The sequence below is a fragment of the Canis lupus genome, chromosome 30, assembly GCF_011100685.1.
Source record: "Canis lupus familiaris isolate Mischka breed German Shepherd chromosome 30, alternate assembly UU_Cfam_GSD_1.0, whole genome shotgun sequence".
NCBI lineage: Eukaryota > Metazoa > Chordata > Mammalia > Carnivora > Canidae > Canis > Canis lupus.
In genome coordinates, this window is record NC_049251.1 from 8635563 (window position 1) to 8659192 (window position 23630).

At 42.0% G+C, this 23630-nt stretch overlaps 2 protein-coding genes, 1 long non-coding RNA gene and 1 other non-coding gene across 10 annotated transcripts in view; 3 read left to right on the top strand and 1 right to left on the bottom strand.

The window, feature by feature from the left end:
- Positions 1-9507, top strand: part of CHP1 (calcineurin like EF-hand protein 1) — a 46336-nt gene extending 36829 nt beyond the window's left edge. For both annotated transcript variants that reach the window (XM_038580117.1, XM_038580116.1), the window contains 3 exons: positions 3504-3565; positions 8958-9080; positions 9248-9507. In XM_038580117.1, the coding sequence (XP_038436045.1) occupies positions 3504-3565; positions 8958-9080; positions 9248-9301 (239 nt within the window). In that variant the 3' untranslated portion in view covers positions 9302-9507. The remainder of the gene's footprint in view (positions 1-3503; positions 3566-8957; positions 9081-9247) is intronic.
- Positions 6243-6349, top strand: LOC119866976. The gene has a single exon (XR_005381926.1). It is a non-coding gene; the product is annotated as a U6 spliceosomal RNA (small nuclear RNA).
- Positions 9508-11553: 2046 nt separating the features above from the next.
- Positions 11554-13298, bottom strand: LOC111093415. Its single transcript, XR_005381525.1, has 2 exons — positions 13238-13298; positions 11554-11763 (listed from the first exon to the last, which is right to left on the bottom strand). It is a non-coding gene; the product is annotated as an uncharacterized LOC111093415 (long non-coding RNA).
- A 3848-nt stretch (positions 13299-17146) lies between these two features.
- NUSAP1 (nucleolar and spindle associated protein 1) overlaps positions 17147-23630 on the top strand; it is a 76923-nt gene continuing 70439 nt past the window's right edge. For all 6 annotated transcript variants that reach the window (XR_005381521.1, XR_005381523.1, XR_005381522.1 and 3 more), the window contains exons 1-2: positions 17147-17305; positions 19776-19856. The gene's annotated coding sequence lies outside the window, so the exon portion shown is untranslated. The remainder of the gene's footprint in view (positions 17306-19775; positions 19857-23630) is intronic.

Consider the following 23630-nt stretch of genomic DNA (forward strand, 5'->3'; position numbering starts at 1 on the left):
TTTGTTATCTTGGCGAAAATGTCATTGCTGGTTTAGGGCCAGAACTGCCTGATAGGAATCCAAGTCAGTTAAGAAACAACAACTAATGCTGTGGTTTTTTTCTCAAAGGTCCTATCAGGTAATCTCTGCATTTACGTCTCTGCCAATGTCTTCCTCTGCTCAGGCTGCTGTAACAGAACACCATAGACTGAGTGACTTAAACAACAGACATTTCTCACATTTCTGGAGACTGGAAGTCTGAGAACAGGTTGCCAGCACAGTCAGGTTCTTCGTGGGGGTCTTCCTGCTTTACCCAGAGGAGCCCCCCTTTCCTTGCTGTATCCTCACATGGGGAGGGAGGTAGAAACAGCAAAGAAGAGAGATTTCCTGTTTCTAGTTTTAATAAGGGCATTAATTCCATCATGAAGGCCACATCCTCATGACCTGATCAAACCCTAATTATCTCCCAAAGGCCTCACCCCTTAATAGCATCACAGTGGGGATTCAGAGTTCCAACATAAGAATTTTGGGAGGATACAAACATTTAGTCCCTGGCAGCTGAGTTTTAAGAACTAGCAGTTAAGGGAGCACCTGGATGGCTCAGTCAGTTAAGCACCTGACTCTTGATTTCAGTTTAGGCCATGATCTCAGGGTCCTGAGATTGAGCCCCATGTCAGGCTCTGCTCTCAGTGAAGAGTCTGCTTGAGATTCTCTCCCTTTGCCCTTCTTCCTGCTCCCACATTTGCGCGTTCTCTCTCTCTCTCTCTCTCTCTCTCAAATAAATAAATAAATCTAAAAAAAATTTAGGGCAGCCTGCGTGGCTCAGTGGTTTAGCGCCACCTTCAGCCCAGGGCCTGATCCTGGAGACCCGGGTCCCACATCAGGCTCCCTGCATGGAGTCTGCTTCTCCCTCTGCCTATGTCTCTGCCTCTCTCTCTCTCTCTGTGTCTCTCATGAATAAATAAATAAAATCTTAAAAAAAAAATTAGCAGTTCAGGCTTCTGTAAGTACCTTGACAGAAGGGATATGTATATAACAGCTGATGAAAAAATTCAGAAACCGGAACGCCTGGCTAGCTCAGTTGGTAGAGCATGCTACTCTTGATCTTGAGGTCATGAGTTCAAGTCCCACATTGGGTGTGATTACTTTTTATTTTTTTTTATTTTTTATTTTTTTTTTAATTTTTTTATTTATTTATGATAGTCACACACACAGAGAGAGAGAGGCAGAGACACAGGCAGAGAGAGAAGCAGGCTCCATGCACCGGGAGCCCGACGTGGGATTCGATCCCGGGTCTCCAGGATCGTGCCCTGGGCCAAAGGCAGGCGCTAAACCGCTGTGCCACCCAGGGATCCCTGATTACTTTTTAAAAAATAAAATAGTTTAAAAAAAAATTCAGAAACAGTTATCTGTGGGTTACATAGCAAACAGATTTGCATTCTAAAATCATCCTTAAGAGTGTTTAGTAGATAACACATTTTATGTATTTTAAACTTAAAAACATATACGGGTATGTGTGTGTCTGTTCACTCTGGGGAATATATTAAACACAAATTCCGGGGATCCCTGGGTGGCTCAGCGGTTTCGCGCCTGCCTTTGGCTCTGGGCATGATCCCGGAGTCCCGGGATTGAGTCCCACGTCGGGCTCCCGGCATGGAGCCTGCTTCTCCCTCTGCCTGTGCCTCTGCCTCTTTCTCTCTCTCTAGGTCTATCATAAATCTTAAAAAAAAAAAAATCAAAAAATAAACACATATTCCTTTAGGAATACTAATGATCCTGGTCTTTTTTTTTTTTTTTTTTTTTTGAGATTTTTATTTATTCATGAGAGACACAGAGAGAGAGGCAGAGAACACAGGTAGAGGGTGAAGCAGGCTCCATACAGGAAAGCCCGAGTGGGACTTGATCCAGGTCTCCAGGATCATGCCCTGGGCTGAAGGCCGCGCTAAACCGCTAAGCCACCCAGGCTGCCCCTGGTCTTCTTTTCTTTGCAATCTAAACCTCCTAAGCATATAAATTCTCAAATTTGATAAAGTTAACTAACCAAATTAAAGAAAACAAGCATTAGAGAAAGTCTCCCAGTAATTCCCTCCTCTAGAATTTTTTTGAAATTTATTTATTTAAGTAATCTATATCCAGTGTGGGGCTTGAAGTTACAAATGCAAGATCGAGAGTTGCGTGCTATACGGACTGAGTCAGCTAGGTGCCCTTCCCCCTCTAGAATTCTGATATGTATCTCACAGCAAAGAAGTTAAATTTTTCTAAAATTTTTACTTCCAATTTTTAGTGGACTCCTTTTTTGGCAAGGATAGGAGGTGGAGGGGGGATGATGTTTAAACACTGAGATGTTCATCCATGTTCTAATGCCTTTGGGCCTAGTGTGAGCTCTACCTAGGATGCCACCCAATAGAAGATTTATCTTTTCAGAACATGTTCAAATGTTACTTGAACCAGAAAGGCATAACTGCCACACACTCTTCACATGGTAGCTCTTCAGCAACATGGCACTGTCTGAATGATTTTTGCTTTTCTGAATTCTTTCATATATCCTAGTTTCTAGAAGACTTACATATTATTAAAGAGAGAGAAACATGATAAGTCCAGGAGACCATCAAATTCTTAGCATTTTTATTTGAAACTGAAGTTCTTTATTTTCAGGGCTCCAAGTTATTTGAAACTTGGCACAAATTTGCCAAAGTGGCCATTTTCCAAGAGCAGTATTTTGTATAGTCAGCAGCTCCTTTGCTTCCATGGCTCCTATTCTTGCCTCCCTCTGAACGGTATGAAATAGACTTGATGGGTTTGGTGAGATGACCTCGTGTTATAGAACCACTTACAGGGACATCTGGGTGGCTCAGCAGTTGGGAGTCTGCCTTTGGTTCAGGGCATGATCCCAGGATCCAGGATCGTGTCCCACATCCGGCTCCCTACGGGAAGCCTGCTTCCCTCTGCCAGGTCTCTGCCTCTCTCTGTGTGTCTCTCATCAGTAAATAAATAAATCTTAAAAAAAAAAAAAAATAGAACCACTTACAGATTTGTAAGTGTAAACATTCTAAGGTAAGAAAAAGTACATTTAATTTTTTCTTTTTATTAAGCTTTCTAATTTGCCTTAAGAGGGGTTGTATTGGGATCCCTGGGTGGCGCAACGGTTTGGTGCCTGCCTTTGGCCCAGGGCGCGATCCTGGAGACCCGGGATCAAATCCCACGTCGGGCTCCCGGTGCATGGAGCCTGCTTCTCCCTCTGCCTATGTCTCTGCCTCTCTCTCTCTCTCTGTGTGACTTCATAAATAAATAAAAAATTTTAAAAAAAGGGGTTGTATTTTATCAAGGTTAAGATGCCATCAGTTATGAGATACATTTCAATTTCTTAAATGTCATAATGTCTTTAAAAGATCCAGAAGTCATGTCAGTTGTTCTTGAAAAACTATTTGTTGTCAGTTTTCTGTCTGGTGTCTTTACATATTTACTTCCTTGAGAAAGGGCAAAACACTACTAATTTCCAGTAACTTCTCGTTTTCCCCTACCAGTTGCTTTTCGACTCTATGACTTGGATAAAGATGACAAGATTTCCCGTGATGAACTGTTACAGGTAGGTGGGAGAGCTGCCATGCATGTGTACAACTTGTTTGGGCTCTGCTTGCTTGTTCTTTTGAGCGGGAATTGTTCTTTCAGTAAGCATTTATTTAACACATGCTGGTGCACAGTCCAGTGAAATGGCTGGAAACGTGAAATGGCTCATTGAGTTCTCCAAGCGAGATGTCTTTGCTATTTAAAAGCCAACTAAATGTCTCTTAGGTGCTGACTGGCAGAGCTAAACTATGCGAGATGGTCTAATTCAGATAGTTCAACTATTGCTTTATCAAGCTTATTGATGTCCAGGTAATTCTGGTGATAGTTAGGTAAATGCTTCTGTCCTGTCTGTCCCTGGGCTTGACATAAGAGTCAAGGAATTGTTGCCAGGCCGATGTACGCTGAGCCGACTGCTCACTGTCCTTTGTTGCTCTTGTCCTCCCACTAGCAGTGACTAGCATTTCATCCTCTTAGCATTGACCTCCTCTTCCCTTCTCCACTTCCTTTCTTCCTTTTCCTTTTCTTTTTTTTTTTTTTTTTAATTTTTATTTATTTATGATAGTCACAGAGAGAAAGAGGCAGAGACACAGGCAGAGGGAGAAGCAGGCTCCATGCACCGGGAGCCGGACGTGGGATTCGATCCCAGGTCTCCAGGATCGCGCCCTGGGCTAAAGGCAGGCGCCAAACCGCTGTGCCACCCAGGGATCCCTCCTTTTCCTTTTCTTTCCATTCCTTTTCTTTCTTTTCTTCTCTCTCCCACTTTCTCTTTTTTTTTTCTTTTCTTTAATATTTATGAGTCTGGAGGACCCTAGGAAGCTAATACATTCAGGAATTTCCTGGGGAGATTTCTCTATTTCAAGATACAACTAAAAAGTAAAGTGGGTTCCACTCACCCCAAAGGAAATCTGAATTCATTCAGTGTTTTGAGGAGTCTCCCAAGCTGAGGATTACTTGGCCAGATTAAGGACCAGCCTAAAGTATTCCTGTATTTCTGTGTCTGAGCAAAATTCAAAACAGTCTGCAGGTCAGTGCTAGTGTTCTTTGCTTTTTTTGTTGTTGTTGTTCTTTGCTTTTGAGTTGGGGATATCTTTTTCTTCACTGAGAAGAAATACTTTATTGAAAATTGCTATATATGGGCTAAATTCTGAGGAAAAAAGACAGAGGTAGTCCCTCTATAGTTGAATGTTTTCATCCGCTGGCCCAAATCTGGCTGCCAGAAAGATTTTTTGGAGTGGTAGATTGATTTTTGTTAGGATTTTAAAAAGCCAGAGGCAAAAAAAAAAAAAAAAAAAAAAAAAAAAAAGAGGCAAGGAGTAGAGAGATCATATATATGGCCAGAGTGCCAGTCAGTGCCATTAGAGTGTTCCTCAGGCTCAAAATGACTTTAGGACAAATATGTTCGTGGACTATCATGTCAAAGAGCTAGTTTTATCCTAGCAGAAAGAGGATATGAAGATCTTACCAATGTGAGAAGAAAACAAAGTTTCACCTTCACTGCCATGTCTCAAATATTTGGAGATATACAGTTCTTAACTATTCAGTGGATGTTTAAAAGTTCATGGTGAGTTTATCCTAAGGGAAGGTTAAGTGGCTATTCCTAGTGTGATTTTTAAATAAAAAGCCCTGGGGATTTGGGGGGATGCTTGATATGTACATTATTCTTGATTGTGGTAGTGGTTTTATGTGTGTCTACATATGTCAAAACGTGACAGATTGCACATTTTAAATATGTATAGTTTATTGTATATATCAATTATGCTGCAATAGATGATAGTTGCTCTACTCTATGAGGCTAGCATAACTTTGATGTGAAAACCTTGTAAAGACTGCATAAGGACATTACAGTGCAATTTCTTTCATTCACATAGATGTAAAAATGCTAAGCAAAATACTGATACATTAAGTCCAGCAGTTATACAAAGGATGCTGGACTTTAGCCAAAGTGGGTTTATTTCAGGAATTCAAAGTTGCTTTAAAATTAGAAAATCAAGGACCCCTGGGTAGCTCAGCAATTGAGCTTCTGTCTTTGACTCAGGTCATGGTCCCAGGGTCCTGGGATCAAGTCCCGTATCAGGCTCCCCACAGGGACCCTGCTTCTCCCTCTGCCTACATCTTTGCCTCTCTCTCTGTGTCTCTCATGAATAAATAAAATCTTTTTAAAAAAATAAAATTAGAAAATCAATCAATATATTTTGCCACATTAACAGATTAAAGTAGAAAAATTGAGTTGTCTTTTCCACAGAATAAAAGCATTAGATAAAATTCATCATCCATTCATGGTTTTTTTTTTTAAGATTTATTTATTTATGATACACACAGAGAAAGAAAGAGGCAGAGACATAAGCAGAGGGAGAAGCAGGCCCTGTGCAGGAAGCCCGGTGTGGGACTTGATCCCAGGACCCAGGGTTCATGCCCCGAGCCAAAGGGAGACGCTCAACCACTGAGCCACCTAGACATCGGCCTCCATTCATGATTTTTTTTAAAGATTGATTGATTGATTGATTGATTGATTGATTTTGAGAGAGAGAGAGAGGCAGAGACACAGGAGGAGGGAGAAGCAGGCTCCATGCCGGGAGCCCGACATGGGACTCGATCCCGGGACTCCAGGATCGCACCCTGGGCCAAAGGCAGGCGCTAAACCGCTGAGCCACCCAGGGATCCCCTCCATTCATGATTTTTAAAAAATGTCTTAGCAAGTACTCGCTTCGGCAGCATATAGAGTACAATTAGAATGATGTAGAGAACATTAACGTGGCCCCTGCACAAAGATGACACTCAAATTTGTGAAGCATTCCATATTTCTTAAAAAAAAGAAAATCTTAGAAAAACAGATAGAAGGGAGCTTTCTTACACTGATGTAAGGAATATACAACAAACCTTACCAGATATTAGCAAGTGTTATGACAGGGGTGCCTTGCTCAGTCAGTTGAGCATCCAACTCTTGATTTCACCTTAGGTCATGATCTTGGGTTTGTGGGATCAAGCCCCATGTCTGGCTCTGTGCTCATCAGGAAGTCTGCTCAGCATTCTCTGCCTCTCCCTCTGCTCATTCTCTCTCTCTCTCTCTTTTTCTCTAATAAATAAATAAATCTTAAAAAAAAAAAGTAGTAATAATAGAAATCCTATTTGCTAATGAATTTCCAACTAGAACCCTGAATGGCTCTGGAATACTGACTGGATGCAGAGGCCTGGCAGACAGTGAGAACCACTGGTTACTATGACCTGGATCAAGCCACTTCTAGGCCCTATTGTCCTCATTAACAGATTGAATGAGTGATTCTTCAGACAACACCATTCCTCTCCCCACAGGGCACACATGCTCAATACAGTTCTCTAATTGTAAAACTAAAACTCTTCAGAGAATAATTGGACTGAGACCTGAAGAAGCTGCTATTTGAAGATGGACTTGTCTAGTCAGCCATACACAATCAGAAGATGGCAAATGGCTTGGCTGTTCATTATTTTTGCCAAGACTGCCTTTCTTTTTAAGATTTTTTTTTTGTTTTGAGAGAAAGAGGGAAAAAAAGAGCTTGTGAACTTGTGTGTGAATGGGGGAGGGGCAGAAGGTGAGAAAGAGAAATCGTCAAGCAGACTCTCTGCTGAGCACAGAGCCCAAGGCAGGGCTCCATCTCAGGGCCATGAAATCATGACCAGAGCCAAAACCACTAGTCAGACACTTAACTGACTGTGCCACCCGGGTGCCCCAAGTTGCCTCCTTATTGATCTTTCAATTTGTCTATCTTTGTACCTCCAAATGTAAAACTTCCAATTTTCAAGAATCATTTTGTGAGGGGCACCTGGGTAGCTCAGTGGTTGAGCATCTGCCTTTGGCTCAGGTTGTGATCCCGGGATTGAGTCTGGCATCAGGCTCCCTGCAGGGAGCCTGCTTCTCCTTTCCCTGACTCTCTCTCTCTCTCTCTCTCTCTCTCTCATGAAATAAATAAAATCTTAAAAAAATATTTTGTGAAAAGAAAAACCAGTATTGATGCAAATTAGTATTTCAGCTTTTTTTCTTTTCAGAAAATCCTGTAATTACTTTTCAAAAATCTGTGTCATGAGATTGGAAAGGATGTAAAGGAGTGAGGAAGAGGAGGCCTATGAACAGCTGGGCCAGAAAGTCTTTCTTTCAATGGGAAAGCTTAGCTCTTACCTCTGAAGCCAGAGGTGACTGACTACAGTGATGGAAGGCATCACAAAAGCACCCTGTCCCCCATTTCATACTAAGAGGTCGTACCACTACAGTTGCTTATTTTGTTTAAAGTAGCAATTTTCTGGGGATCCCTGGGTGGCGCAGCGGTTTAGCGCCTGCCTTTGGCCCAGGGCGCGATCCTGGAGACCCGGGATCGAATCCCACGTCGGGCTCCCAGTGCATGGAGCCTGCTTCTCCCTCTGCCTGTGTCTCTGCCTCTCTCTCTCTCACTGTGTGCCTATCATAAATAAATAAAAATTTAAAAAAATATTTTAAAAAAAAGTAGCAATTTTCCTTTTTTTTTTTCTTTCTTACTCTTATTTATTTATTCATGAAAGACACACAGAGAGAGGCAGAGACAGAGGCAGAGGGAGAAATAGGCTTCATGCAGGGAACCTGACATGGGACTCGATTCCGGGTCTCCAGGATCACACCTGGGCTGAAGGTGGCGCTAAACCGCTGAGCCACCTGGGCTGCCCTAAAGTAGCAATTTTCAAAGTTATGTTTATAGCCTAAAGATGTTAGGTGAATTGGGGGGAGGGGTTCATTGTTATGTTTGGAGCAAATTTGGTGAAACAGTGTTCAATCTTCTTTACTGCAGCCCTTTAAATGTGCTTGTTATTTTTCTAAAAAGAAGGGTTTCATATTTAACTCTTCAAAGATCTTTATGTTTCTTGGATATACTTTAGGGATAGCTGGGTAAATGTGCTGCTTCAAAGAGGAGTGCATTCATGTGGGATTCCTAGAAAGCCCTACCAAACTGACTTAAACCAATAAGAACTAGCTTGCCTCATGCAACAAGAAATCTGGGGCTAGATTATCTTGATTGATACAGAACCTACGTGATGTCCAGGAACATGCTTCTGTATTCTTGCTCTGGTGTGCGTAACACAGAGGACTTTCACCTCACAGTCCCAGAATGGCTGCTATACCACCAAAGCATCGTCTCTATATTCCAGACAGAAAGAATGGGAAGAGAAAATCCAAAGGACTCACCCCCCAGTGAAGCTTTGCCTTCCTATCCAGTGACCTTGCCAGAGACTTCTGCTTATATCATTGTCTAGAATGGCTTAGATGAGAAGACAAGCGTTCCCACTCTGGCTGTCATATTTGAGGACAAATCAAAAGAAAAGAGGGTGGGAGTGGGCTTTTTCTTTTATCTTAGTAAAAGAGTCCCCCTGGCCCCCAAATCTCCTGTAACTCTTGGTTTTTGGTCCTCTAGGTGCTACGTATGATGGTCGGAGTAAATATCTCAGATGAGCAGCTAGGCAGCATTGCAGACAGGACCATCCAGGAGGCTGATCAGGATGGAGACAGCGCCATATCTTTCACAGAATTTGTTAAGGTCAGTCAGTCACCTCTTGGTTTGAAAATATGAAGAAGTTTGAAAATTCTGCAGAGAATTTTCAGGAGGGAGGCAGAAAAACATTGAGATAAGAATTTGAGACGGTATCTCCTGTTTTGACCTTCATCACCAAAATTGTGTTTTTCATCCCCCCCCTCCCCCTCCAGGTTTTGGAGAAAGTAGACGTAGAACAGAAAATGAGCATCCGATTTCTTCACTGAAGGACTGAGACCAAACTGTTCCCTGCTTTCTAGTATTTAAGAACTGGAACTTGAGGGTCCTCCTATCCACTAGCCCCATCTCCACCCCATCATTCCCCTTCTTCCAAAGTACTACTGCTGTTGCATGACAACCCCAAATATGTTCTGTCAACACAAACCTGCCTTTGGTGTATAAACAGGGCATTACAGAATGGTACACCAGTCTATTTCTGTTCAGTATCAGTCACCAGTTATCTCCATTTCTCAGTATCTCCCCTGGTTCGCTGCTGAAGGCCACATGTCCATCCAGTCTGAGAAAGTGAGAGAAGGAATCCATGCCAAGAACCAACCAGCAAAGCTCTTTCACTGGATGTAGACTACAGCCATGCTCCCTTCCCTCCAGCCGGGCTTTGGCATGCTCCTTCATCCTTTTTATATGTCCTTTGCTTCTTCTCTTTCACCCAACATACCATTCTCTTAGTTCTTCAGTCTCCCTGCTTTTTATTAAGCTCTAGTCACTCTGTTCTACTTGGCACCCGAAGCTATACCTGTTAAATGTATTTCTGACTAGGCATGATAGTGCAGTTGTCTGGCGGTTTTTGTCTACCTTTATTCTTAAATGGGTCTCTGGGATGTTGCCTCTCCAGGAGCTTTTCTGTAACCAACATTTCTCTTAGAAGAAAGATCATAAAAAAAAAAAGAAGAAGAAGAAGAAGAAAGATCATCTCTCGGTCCCCTGCACTCTGCTCTGTCATCAAAAGGCTGTTGGTTGAAAATGTTCTTGTTGAAAGGTGGTGGCCTTGGTGAGAGGTGTAGAGCCAAGACTTCTAGGTGACTTGCCCAGGTCACTCTAACTCTGGCCTCTGATTCTCAACATACATAACACATGGCTACTCTTGTTAGTATAGTGTTGACTCCAGAAAATGGCCATATGCCTGCAGGTTTGCTTAGTTTTGTGATACCATCACCACCAGACTAGCTGCCCTGACAATATGCTTAGGGCTTTTTTCATGGCTTTTTGAAGGAGCCTGTGTACTTTAAAAGCCTGGTGTATCCCTACTTCTGCAGCATGGTTTATGCCTCAGTGTTACGTGCCCTGGTACGTTTTTCACTTCACATTTCCAAATAGAATGAGCGGTGTTAATGGAAGTGCCTAATTTATCCCAGTCCAAGAGATTTAAAGATTGTCCTCCGTGTCTTGAAGTTTTGCACAAAATTCTCAATAAATTTTACACCTGGCAAATGTTAATGCTGGAAGCCATAGTCAGCTCCTAAAAGAGGTCCAAAGCATTGAATGTATTATTATCATAATCTGCCTGGTTACATTGACCTCCTAGCTCCTCTTGTAAACCGCTAGTAATCTATTAGAAGCAAGGAGTCTGGCACCAGTGGCACAACCTGAGGTGGCAACACAGACCTTTCTTTGCCACACCAACTTCTTTGCCTATCCAACTTAGTATAGACCTCAGTGAATTAAGCTGCTGTCATCTGTCTTTGGGAGTCTCTTCGCCTATATATCTGCTCTTGGCTGATTTTCTCTGACTCATTGCTTGCTTGCTTGCTTGCTTGCTTGTTTCCTTGCTTTGGAAGGCTATCCAAGATGTATACACACTACTTTAGGAAGGGAATTGCTTAAAAATAACAAGACACTGCAAAAGGGATTGGGAAGAATTGGAATCAGGAGTGACCAGGCTGGATGACTCAAGTATAAATGACTGAGAAATTCTTGATGAAGTATTAGTCTGACTTTGTCATCAAGTGATGTAATATAGGAAATGCATAAAAGGGAATAACTTTCTGACACTGATCTGTTAGAGAGGTACTTCAGAGACTCCTGGACTTTTGCATATTTAAAGTTCCTAAGATATGGCTTTTTCCTCCTTTTGGCTGTATAGCAAACTGTTTTAATCCACAGTTGTGCCTTATTGTTCCATTTAAATTGTATTCTTTGATCCATCAATAAATACTTGTGGTTAAAATAACTTGGGTCAATTTTGTCTATGCGTTTTATAAGAATTTTATATAACTCAGTCCACTTCAAGTTTGAAATCCCAAACCGTGTTTCCCTTACTCAGGTTTATGTCTGTGCTATCAAATGCATGTTTGCTCTGTTGCTGCCTGGATATATGATGTATTCACCTAGGGACCAGCACTATGTGCTCTGGAGTGTGCTCTCAAGTGTTACCTTGGCCACTTCCCACTCCAGGTAGGATTCCATTTTTGTTCTTGACTCTCTGCCTTTTTAAATACAGAAAAGGACTAAAAGTGGGATATATGTTTACTGCTTGTTATTAAGTCATCCACTTCTTCATGCATTTGCAGCCTCAATGACGTATTATACCCAGCTATTATTACATGGCTTTTCACATCTTCGAGTCTCAATGACTCTTGGAGTCTGTGTGGCTCAGTTGGTTAAGCATCTGCTCTTGATGTCAGGTTCAAGTTCGGCCCCGAGTTGGGCTCCATGCGCAGCATGGAGTCTACTTAAGAAAAAAAAAAAAAAGACTCAGTGACTGCTTAGTCTGGAGGGTACGAATCTCTTAAGGTTTAGTGGCATGCCACAGGACTCAAAGCAATAATAATAGCTGGAATCACCTATACAAATTCTATCACAATACCCTCTTTTCCCCATCTATCTGCCTCAAAACTCCATTCCAAATGGCTTGCACAGTGGTTAAGCTATGTTTCACTTTGAGTCTAATGTTAGGATTCAGTCAAGGAGGAAACTAGATGAAATGACCAAGCAGTCCATTTTGGAAAAAACAGTATTACTGACCATGGCCAAAGGAACAGCAGTCTTGTGACTAAAGCAGAACATAATCAGGCACCTGGGTGGCTCAGTGGTTGAGTGTCTGTCTTTGGTTCAGGTCGTGATCCCAGGGTCCTGGGATCAAGTCCTGCATCAGGCTCCCCATAGGGAACCTGCTTCTCCCTCTGCCTATGTCTCTGCCTCTTTCTCTATGTCTCTCATGAATAAATAAATCTTTTTAAAATAAAAAAGTAGAACATAATGCTGTAAAAATGTGAGATGCCTGGGTGGCTCAGTGGTTGAGCATCTGCCTTGGCTCAGGGCATGATCCCGGAATCCAGGATTGGGTCCCATGTTGGGCTCCCTGCGAGGAGCCTACTTCTCCCTCTGCCTGTGTCTCTGCCTCTCTCTGTGTCTCATGAATAAATCTTTTAAAAATAATACTGTAAAAATGTTATAAAAACATTACAGCATTAAATAGTTTGAAGAAAATTCACTTAACCAGCTTGATTTCTCTTGTTCCTTTCTGGTCTATCCATGCATTACATATTTGAACATAAAAGGAACATAATACAAAGATTATATCAGTTTTTAAAAACTAACATATTTCCCTATGTGATCTGTTTTTCCTACTTTGTATTAATGTTTACATAATATTTTACTAAATTGATATAGTATTTAAGTATTACTCTGTTTATTGTTTCCAATTTTATGTTATAAATAATGATACAGGGGGACGCCTGGGTGGCTCAGTGGTTGAGTGTCTGTCTTTAGCTCAGGGCATGATCCCGGGGTCCTGGGATCGAGTCCTGCATTGGGCTCCCTGCGGGGAGCCTGCTTCTCCCTCAGCCTATGTCTCTGTGTTTCTCATGAATGAATGAATGAATAAAATCTTTTAAAAAATAATGATACAGTGAATACCTTTCTGCACATAACTTTTTTCTTTGAAAAGATTTTACAGGAGTGGGATTATGGGATTACTAGGTCAAGTTTTGGTCATATACTTAGAGCTTTTGATATGCCTCCAAAGAAATGAATGTCAAACTGCCATAAGTAATTGAATTACCTTTTTACCTTCAGTGTATTTTTTCAGAATATTCTTTACTGTCATCTATTTTTTTTTCAAATTGTTTTTAGAATCCTGTTATCAAGTTTTGTGTTTAAAATACTTACTAGGAAAAAATAAATAAATAAAATAAAATACTTACCAGGGGATGCCTGGGTGGCTCAGCAGTTAAGCGTCTGCCTTTGGCTCAGGGCATGATCCTGGGGTCCTGGGATTTAGTCGTCCCACATTGGGCTCCCTGAAGGGAGCCTGCTTCTCCTGCCTGTGTCTCTGCGTCTCTCTGTTGTGTCTCTCATGAATAAACAAATAAAATCTTTTAAAAAAATAATAAAATCTTACTAGAATAGGGGCACCTGAGTGGATCAGTGGTTGAGCCTCTGTCTGTCTTCTGCTCAGGTCATGATCCTGGGTTTCTAGGATCGAGACCCGGATCCGTCTCCCCACAGGGAGCCTGCTTCTCCCTCTGCCTATGTCTCTGCCTCTCGCTCTGTGTCTCTTATGAATAAATAAAATCTTTTTAAAAGTTGGCTAGAATATGGCACACCTGGGTGTCTCAGTTAAGTGACCAACTCTTGATTTGGCTCAGGTCATGATCTCAGGGTCATGAGATCAAACCCTGTGGCTGGCTCTGCCCCTCCCCCACTCTATTGCATCTTCTAAAAATAAATAACCTTTAGAAATGAAAGTTATTAGAATTGATCATGTTGATTAGGACTTAGAGCAAGCATTCATTGCAAAGATGCCTCAGAGAAGACTCCAGGGACTCCTGGGACTCCAGGATCATGCCCTGAGCCAAAGGCAGACAGACTATCTTTATGTTTGGTTTCTTACACTACAAACCATGTATTTATCCTGTTTCCCAAACACTAAGAGTAGAATTGCTTGGAAGGAAGTCATTACTGGACTGAAATTCCCTAAATTCACATTATTTTGGCTTAGCTTTGAGTCAAATGATTCAAATTAAAGATAGCTGGTATTTTCTAATACAAATCTCATTAACATCTAGTTTAGTAGAAACTTAAGCTTAAAGACTTTCTTTTTCTCTGTACCAAGGAGTGATAGGAGATTTACCTGTAAGTTTGTGAAATACTGCAGGCCATTTCTTCCCAGCTCTGGGATGGAGCAGACAGTAATGAGCCTCATGTCTTTTAAGATGGAATAAGTAACTAGGCTGACATCTTTACCTGAGGTATAAGCTGATCAAGGACTTGGTCTTGAGATGCCAAGACTCAGTTGTTTTTTTTTTTCTCTATACTCTTCAGTCTTCAACATACTAGATTCTGATCTCTTGTCAAAACTAGAAAGACCGTGGAGAGATAGTATTGACACTTTACACCACCTTTTACAATCTATTTAAGAACTGAACCAGGGACACCTGGGTGGCTCAGCTGTAGAGCATGTCTGCCTTTGGTTCAGGGCGTGACCCTAGGTTCAAGGGTTCAAGGTCAAGCCCCATGTTAAGCTCCCTGCTCAGTGGGGAGCCTCCTTCTCTCACACCCTCTCTTTGTCTCTCATGAATTTTTAAAGATTTTATTTATTCATGAGAGACAGAGGAAGAAGCAGGCTCCATGCAGGGAGCCAGATGGTAGGACTCGATCCCGGGACTCCAGGATCATGCCCTGAGCCGAAGGCAGACAGATGCTCAACCACGGAGCCACCCAGACGTCCCAATAAATAAAATCTTAAAAAAAAATAACAAAACTGAACCAGGTAGATAAATTGTTTTGTTCCTGTACCTGAATGTGGCTGCAGAAATAAAAATTAATCCAAAAAGTTCTCTTGGCTGCTATAATAGATATCAGGCACCATTTTAAACATTTAGTTTTATTCACAGAAAATCTCTTACTCCCTAAAACACACAATCTCTTTAGAAACAATTTTTTTTTAAAGATTTTATTTATTCATGAGAGACACAGAGAGAAAGAGAGAGAGAGAGGCAGACACAGGCAGAGGGAGAAGCAGGCTCCACACAGGGAGCCTGACATGGGACCCCAATATTACACCCTGGGCCGAAGGCAGGCGCCAAACCACCAAGCCACCCAGGGATCCCTTAAGATTTTATTTTTAAGTAATGTCTATACCCAATGTATGACTTGAACCTGAAGCCCCAAAATCAAGAGTAATATGCTTTACCAATAAGCCAGCCAGGACCCCCTCTTAGAAACTTTTTTTTTTTTTAGAGGTGAGGGTAGGAGCAGAGGAAGAAGGAGAAAGAGAATCTTAAACTAGGCTCCACACCCAGCATGGGGCCCAATGTGGGGTGCAGTCTCACAACCCTGAGATCATGACCTGAGTCGAAATCAAGAGTCAGATACTTAAACTGAGCCATCCAGGCAACCCAGAATTTTTTTTTTTTAAAGATTTTATTTCCTTATTCATGGGAGACAGAGAGAGAGAGAGAGAGAGAGGCAAAGACATAGGCAGAGGGAGAAGCAGGCTCCATACAAGGAGCCTGATATGGGACTCGATACAGGGACTTTGGGATCACGCCCTGGGCTGAAGACAGGCTCAACTGCTGAGCCACCTGGGTGTCCCTCTCCCAGTATGTTTTATATTTTTGGTGTATATATCTTGAATTTGTTTTATTAAATTTTTCTAAGTATTGTATTCTTTTTTTGTATTCTTTTTTGATGCTATTGTGAATGCAGTTGTTAATTTCATTTTTTGTTAGTGTAGAGAAATTGTTGATTTCTGTATACTTAGCTTGTATTCTGCAACCTCATTTAACCTAGAAATACCAGTACTTTTGTTTTTGCTCTGTGTGCTCGCACGCATGCTCTTTATGGTTTTCAACAGAGGATCATATCACCCACCTGCAAATAAAGGCAGTTTTGTTTCTTCCAGTCTTGATGCCTTTTGTTTGCCTTTTTGCATTGGCTACACCCTCCAGTACAATGTTGAACAGAGGTGAAGGAAGCCTCTGTCCTTGCTTGGTTTCTGATCTTAAAGGGACAATATGAAGTCTCAGTATTGAGTATGGTGTTTGTTTAAGTAGGTTACATGCCCAAAGCTAAGCTTGATCTCAGAAGTCTGGGATCAAGAATAGCATGCTCTTCTGACTGAGCTAGCCAGGCACCCGCATTTTAACTGAAGATTTTCCCTTAGTTGCCCTTTATCATTAATCTCTGTAAAAATAAGACTCCTTGGCTTCATCCGAGGAGTTTGGGAATTGGATCTTAGGAATCCGTACTTCTAGGAAGCAGCCTATTTAACAGCCTTAGTGGTGTTTGAGGACTTAACATCTCTTACCTGAAAGCCGCCTGTGGCACCTTGTAATAGCAACTTTTAATTACCCTTCCTGCCTCTCCTGGAACAACCCATATAGAAAGGATCTCAAGAGCCCTACAGCTAAGTGTAAGAAGCAACAAAACTGTCAGTTATAACGGTTTGGCATTTGGCAGAAGAATCTTCAAAGAATTTGTTCTGTACTGACCAGAGCTGGAAACAGCGGTCTGACGTTTGGACCCTTTACGAGTGGAAATGAGTCAGAATCAGATGCAAGCCGGAGGTATTAAATTGTCTGCATAGGTGTGGTATTATGCCCAGGATTAAAAGCTCCCGGTCGGAGAATGAAATTATTAGCAGTACAGTTGAACCTAACCATGGCTTAAAATTGTCATGCGACCTGGCAGTCCGGGTGGCTCAGAGGTTTAGCGCCGGCGTCGGCCCAGGTCGTGGTCCTGGAGACAAGAGATCGAGTCCCACGTCGGGCTCCCTGCATGGAGCCTGCTTCTCCCTCTGCCTGTGTCTCTGCCTCTCTGTATCTCTCATGAATAAATAAATGAAATTAAAAAAAAAAATTGTCATGCGACCTAGCCAGACTACCTTTTCACGAAGTGATACAGCTTCTACGCGGAAATAATTTTACATTTCTAACAAGTGAGCTACAAAAACGTTTTCCCCGGTTACCTTAGCCCTGGGACCCAATCCGACAAAAAAAAAAAAAAAAAAGGCTCCAAGAGTGGTGTCGGCAGTACTGACTGACGTACTTAACCAGCCTACAGAGGGAAGAGAGTGCGCTTGCGCAAGTCCTTATCCAATCAGGACCCGGCGGCAGTGGCGGGGGCGGGGTTTGTTGAAACGGACGCCGCAGGGTTGGAGGACACGGAAAAGAGCGAAGATGGCGGAGTGAGACGTTCCGCTGCCAGCCGGCCGTTGGGCCGGGGGCGATAAAGCCCCCGGACGGTGCAGAGCTTCTGGTGGGTTTGAGGTAAGCGGAGAGAATCGGCGACGGGGAAGCAGCAGGAGGTGGCGCGGCCCAGCCTGGCCGGGGAACGGGAGCGCGCGGAGCCTGCCTGCAGCCGGCGCGGGCCTCGGCCTGGCGCGGGTTTCCTTCCGCGCTGCCTGGGGGCGGCGGTACAAGCCTTCCGGGGTGTGTCGCACCAACGCCTCATCCTCTACCCGCCGCTGCCCTTCTCGGTGCTTTTTTGGCTGCCTTTGTGCTTTGGGCTTGTTCCCAGGTGATTGCACCCACGCAGGTGTCTATCTGCCGGTCGCTGCGTCGTCCAGCGGTTTATCTTTTGAAGAATTCCTTTATTTTATTGATTTAAAAAAAAAAAAATTCTTCGCCCCACGGCTTCGTGCCCACTGTTTTGCCTGAGTCTCCGATATCAGTCGAGTTCTGTTGGGGCCCTAATTTGTGTCCCCGGTCCATTGACCTTGAGATTCGATGTACCAGGTTCTCCCCCGGGATTTGTGTGTATCGTTCACATTCTCTTGCTACCTATCCATTCGTTACCACTCCCACCCTTCAAACTTTTGAGATCCGAGCAAGCATCTTTGTCCTTCTATGACCTGGTAATTGCTTAATGGCGCATGCATCTCGACTGACTCTAGGTCCCAAGAGAATTCACTGTTGTTTTCCAGAATTAAAGGAGCCAGTGTTCAATTTTTTTTTATAATTTATAGAGATAATGAGAAAGAGTTTGGGGAAGAATGTAATTTGTGTAATGTGGGGTTGCAAAGTATAATACTGTCATTTGGGGCAGCCCCGGTGGCTCAGCTGTTTAGCGCCGCCTTCGGCCCAGGGCGTGAACCTCGAGACCGGGGATCGAGTCCCACGTCGGGTTCCCTGCGTGGAGCCTGCTTCTCCTGCCTATGCCTCTGCCTTTCTCTCTCTCTCTCTCTCTCTCGAATAAATATTTAAAAAATTACTGTCAGTCCTTTGTATTCGGTTCTTGTTTATTGGGTTTCTTTTTGTAATTTGGGTTTTTATAACCCCTCATTCGTTCCTTCAGTTAAATTCTTGGAAAGTTTCCTGTTACTAGGTTTCTGAATTGGTGAAGCCTATTTAAAATTGGCATGTTAGGGGATCCCTGGGTGGCTCAGCGGTTTCGCGCCTGCCTTTGGCCCAGGGCGCGCGATCCTGGAGTCCCGGGATCGAGTCCCGCGTCGGGCTCCCGGCATGGAGCCTGCTTCTCCCTCTGCCTGTGTCTCTGCCTCTCTCTCTCTCTCTCTCTCTCTATGTCTATCATAAATAAATAAATAAATCTTAAAAAAAAAATAAAATTGGCATGTTAAAAAAAATAAAAAATAAAATTGGCATGTTAGTTGGATCCAGTTTGATTGATGTGTCATAATAGGAATGAATGTTTCTGTATGCTCTTTGCTGGTCCTTGATTTAGCCACACTGGAAATACTTTGTAAAGAAATAGCTTCCTGGGATCCCTGCGTGGCGCAGCGGTTTGGCGCCTGCCTTTGGCCCAGGGCGCGATCCTGGAGACCCGGGATCGAATCCCACATCGGGCTCCCGGTGCATGGAGCCTGCTTCTTCCTCTGCCTATGTCTCTGCCTCTCTCTCTCTCTCTCTCTCTCTCTCTGTGACTATCATAAATAAATTTTAAAAAATTTATTAAATAATAAAAAAAAAAGAAATAGCTTCCTTATAAATAAGACCTTTCACTGGCTTTTGTCAGTTTTTTTTTATTTTTTCAATTTCATCTAGCAGAAGAGAGATACACCAGGCAGAGGAAAGGAACAGAACGTTATTCTTTCCTATCTTATAACGGGTGTGGTCATCTATATTGAAGCAAAGGTCTTTTGTGAGAAAAAGGACCACAGCATCAGATTCTTAGTGGGAACCACTGATTCAAGAGCTTTGACATCTTTATTAAATTAGTTCCAGTGTAGGTAAAGAGTAACTTCTGACTAGTCCTTTTTTTTTTTTTTTAAGCTTTTATTTATTTATTCATGAGAGACACAAGGAGAGAGAGACAGAGACATAGACAGAAGGAGAAGCAGGCTCCATGCAAGGAGCTCAATGTGGGACTCAATCCCTGGACCCCAGAATCATGTCCTGAGCCGAAGGTGGACGCTCAACCACTGAGCCACCCAGGCATCCCTCTGACTATTCGTCTGAATGTTGTTGTTTTTTTTTTTTGGAAAGATTTATTTACTCGTTTTAGAGAAGGAGAGAGCCAGAGAGAGCATGAGTGGGGGGAGGAGCAGAGGGAATGAATCCAGCAGGCACACATATATACACACACACAGCTGAGGTTGGAGCCCTACCTGGGGCTAGATTCCAAGATCCATGATATCATGACCTGAGCGGAAACCAAGAGTTGGACCCTCAAACAACTGAGCCACCCAGGTGACCCATGGTGATGTTTTTTCAAATAGCTTGGTTTATTTGAATAGTTTTACACAGAAGCATATAATGTTTATATTTTTCCTTATCACAGGAAGAACATTTTCTTTGGCTTCCAGGTGCTTTGGTATTCATCTTGAGAAGAAAACAAAATTCTGAACTCAGGATTCGGCAAGTGAGTAATAATAGTAATAATAGTGGCTAATGCTTCCAGATACTGTTTAAGCAGCTTGAAAAATAGCTAGAAAATGAATATCAAAAATGACTAGAAATTATTTACATTTAAGCTAAATCCTATATTTTCAGTAAAGGCAACATATCAAGTATAAAAAAGAAAAGAAAAACTTGATCATTTGCCCAAACCAGTAATTTTTATTGGATAAAGAAAAGGGTACAGATTTAATTAAATTGGAGATCAACTGATAAAATATAAATGTTACTAGGGAAATTTCTTTTTATTATTTTTTTTCTTAAAGATTTTATTTATTCATGAGAGACACAGAGAGAAGGCAGAGACATAGGCAGAAGGAGAAGCAGACTCCTCGCAGGGAGCCTGATGTGGAACTCAATCCCGGAACTCAGGGATTGCACCTAAGCCAAAGGCAGACGCTCAACTGCTGAGCCACCCAGGTGTCCCACTAGGGAAATTTTAGAATATGTTCACTTGTTGGAATTATAGATAAATATTGATATTTTAATCTTTAATTTCTAAAGTAAAGTATGCCTTTACTATTACTAGATGTGAGTCTATTCTATGCCAAATGTCGCTGTTTTCCAGATTTACCACAGATTTAAGTATGTTCTTTTGCTCAAAGAGCAAGCGGTGATACATGCTTTTATAACTGATAATAACCTTGTCTGTAAAATCGGGTTCATACTTACTATATTAGTTTCCTAGGGCTGCCATAACAAACTGGGTGACTTAGAACAACGGAAATAAATTGATATTGTCTCACAGCTTTGGAGATAAAACATCCAAAATCAAGGTGTTGGCAGGGCTATAGTCCCTTTGAAGGTACGAGGGAAGGATGTGTTTCAGGCTCTTTTTCTAACTTTTGATGGTTCGTTCCTTGGCTTGTGGCAGCATGACTCTAGTCTTCACATGGCATTCTCCCTGTGTATATGTCTGTGTCCTAAGTTCTCTCTTTTATGAGGACACTAGTCAGGTTAGGGGCCCACTCTGCTCCAGAATGACCTCATTTTAACTATACCTGTAATGACTATTTCCGAATAAGGTCACATTTTGAGGTACTAGGGATTAGGACTTCAATTTGTGAATTTGTGGAGGACACAGTTCAATTTATAAGATCTACTTAGTCATGTACATTGATTGTATTACTTGGAAATCATTCAATGTACAGCAGCTTTATGGATTAAAATATTGTATATCACTTAAAAGGTACTTAAGAACACTCAAAATCATAAAGACAGTAAGTAGGATGGTTGTTGTCAGGGGCTTCAAGAACGTGAAATTGGGAATTATTATTTAATGGGGGCAGAGTTTCAGTTTTGCAAATGAAGAAAGTTCTGGAAGTGGAAGGTGGTGATGCTTGCACAACAATTTGAATGTACTTAATACCACTGAACTGAATACTTAAAAAGGGTGAAGATGGGGCAACCCTGGTGGCTCAGCAGTTTAGGGCCACCTTCAGCCCAGGGTGTGATCCTGGAGACTGGGGATCCTGTCACACGTCAGGCTCCCTGCATGGGCAGCCTGCTTCTCCCTCTACCTGTGTCTCTGCCTCTCTCTCTCTGTGTCTCTCATGAATAAATAAATAAAATCTTAAAGGGGGGGGAGTGAAGGTGATAAATTTTAAATTATGTGTATTTTACCACAATAAAAACAAATTGAAAAATAAGTAATTAGAAAATTCCAGCTATACAGATAGTCCCTGACACCCCTTAACAATTTTTTTGCCTTTAAGGAAAAAAATTTTTTTAAAGATTTTATTTATTTATTCATGAGAGAGAGAGGCAGAGACACAGGCAGAGGGAGAAGTAGGCTCCATGCAGGCTCCTAATGTGGGACTGGATCCCGGGTATCCCGGATCACGCCCTGGGCTGAAGGCGGCGCTAAACCGCTGAGCCACCCGAGACCACCCTAAGGAAAAAAAATTTTTTTTAAAGATTTTATTAAAAGAAGATTTTATTTATTTACTTGAGAGAGAGAACACATGCAGGGAGAGGGGCAAAGGGAGAGGGACTCGATTCCAGGACCCTGGTATCATGACCTGAGCTGAAGGCAGAAGCTTAACCAACTGAGCCACTGGGCACCCCAACAGTTTTTTGCCTTTTCGGTGGTGTAAAGTGGTATATATTCAGTGGAAATCATACTTCAGTTTTTAAATTTTGACCTATTCCCTGGGTAGCAATATGTAGTATAATGCTTTTATGGTGCTGGGCACTGGCAGCAAGCCATAGCTGCAAGTCAACCATGTGCTCCATGAGGGTAAACAGGCAGTACACATATAATGGTTGTGTTACTCAGTACAGTATTCAATAAATTCTATGAGATATTCAATAATTTATTTTCACATAAGCTTTGGGTTAGATAAATATGCCCAACAGCAGGCTAATAAAAGTTTTCTGAGCACATTTAAGGTAGGCTAGGCTAAGCTATGAGGTTTGGTAAGTTAGGTGTGTTGAATGCATTTTTGACTTAGGATATTTTCAACATAGGATGGGTTTATCAGATCATAAGGAAGATCTGTATTACAATATTAAGAAAAGGAATAAAAACTGTTAGGACAACTTTAGGTGATAGAGTACCATATGACTTCACAGCCGAGGCTTTGTTACTTGAATTTAGAGACTTAATTAAATCAAGTTAGATAGGGGGCGCCTGGGTGGTGCAAGTTGGTTAAGTGTCCAACTCTTGGTTTCAGTTTCAGCTCCTGTCTTGATCTCAGGGTTGTGAGATTGAGCCCCACCCATGTTAGGCTCTGTGCTGATTGGGATTTTCTCTCTCCCTCTCCCTTTGTCTTCTCAAACTTGTGTGTGTGCCATGCCCACACATTCACCCTCTCTCTCTCTCTCAAATAAATAATTTTTTTAAAGATTTATTTATTAATGAGAGACACACAGAGAGAAAGGCAGAGACACTGGCAGAGGGAGAAGCAGGCTTTTTGCGGGGAGCCCCATATGAGACTCGATCCTGGACTCTGGGATCACACCCTGAGCCAAAGGCAGATGCTCAACCACTGAGCCACGCAGGTACCCCAGGTACCTTTAATACTGATAGCTTTAATAATGATATGGAATGATCACTAATATACATTGAAGGGAAAAGCAAGGTACAGAACAAGGTGTATAGTGTACTTTAATTTGTAGGGAGAAAATAAATCTACTTACACAGATATTACATAACCTTAGAATATCTAAAAGGATATGGAAGAAACATTGTATATCCGCTTGTACCTTTTCTTATTATGTGCTTTTGTTACCTATTCAAATAAATAATTTAAAATTTTCAAAGAATAGAAGCACTATTGAGTGCTTGGCTTAATGTTGATTGGCTGAGAAGTTAAATTTTTGCTCAGGCAGTGATTTTACATTAGGAGAGTCTATCTATTTCTGGGGGCAGAAACTGCCCAGGAGGCCTAGTAGTATTTTAATGAAGCACTTAAAAACTTAACTGGAATGATAAGGATATCCACTGTGTTTTGTAAAATGTGTTCTGTATTTATATAGCAAAGTAAGAAAGAATTTTTATTTTTTAATGGAGTACTTAACTCCCATGATAGATCGTTCTTCCTGTCCTTAAAGGAAGCAGTGTATTAGTTATCTAATGGTACATAACAGATTACCTAAAATTAAAACAACAGTGAACATGTATTATCTCTCACAGTTTATGTGGGTCTGGCTTGGTTCTCTTCTAAGGTTGCAGTCAAGATATTGGCTGGGGTGGCAGTACTTAATTCCATGGTGGTTCATTACCATGGTTGATGTA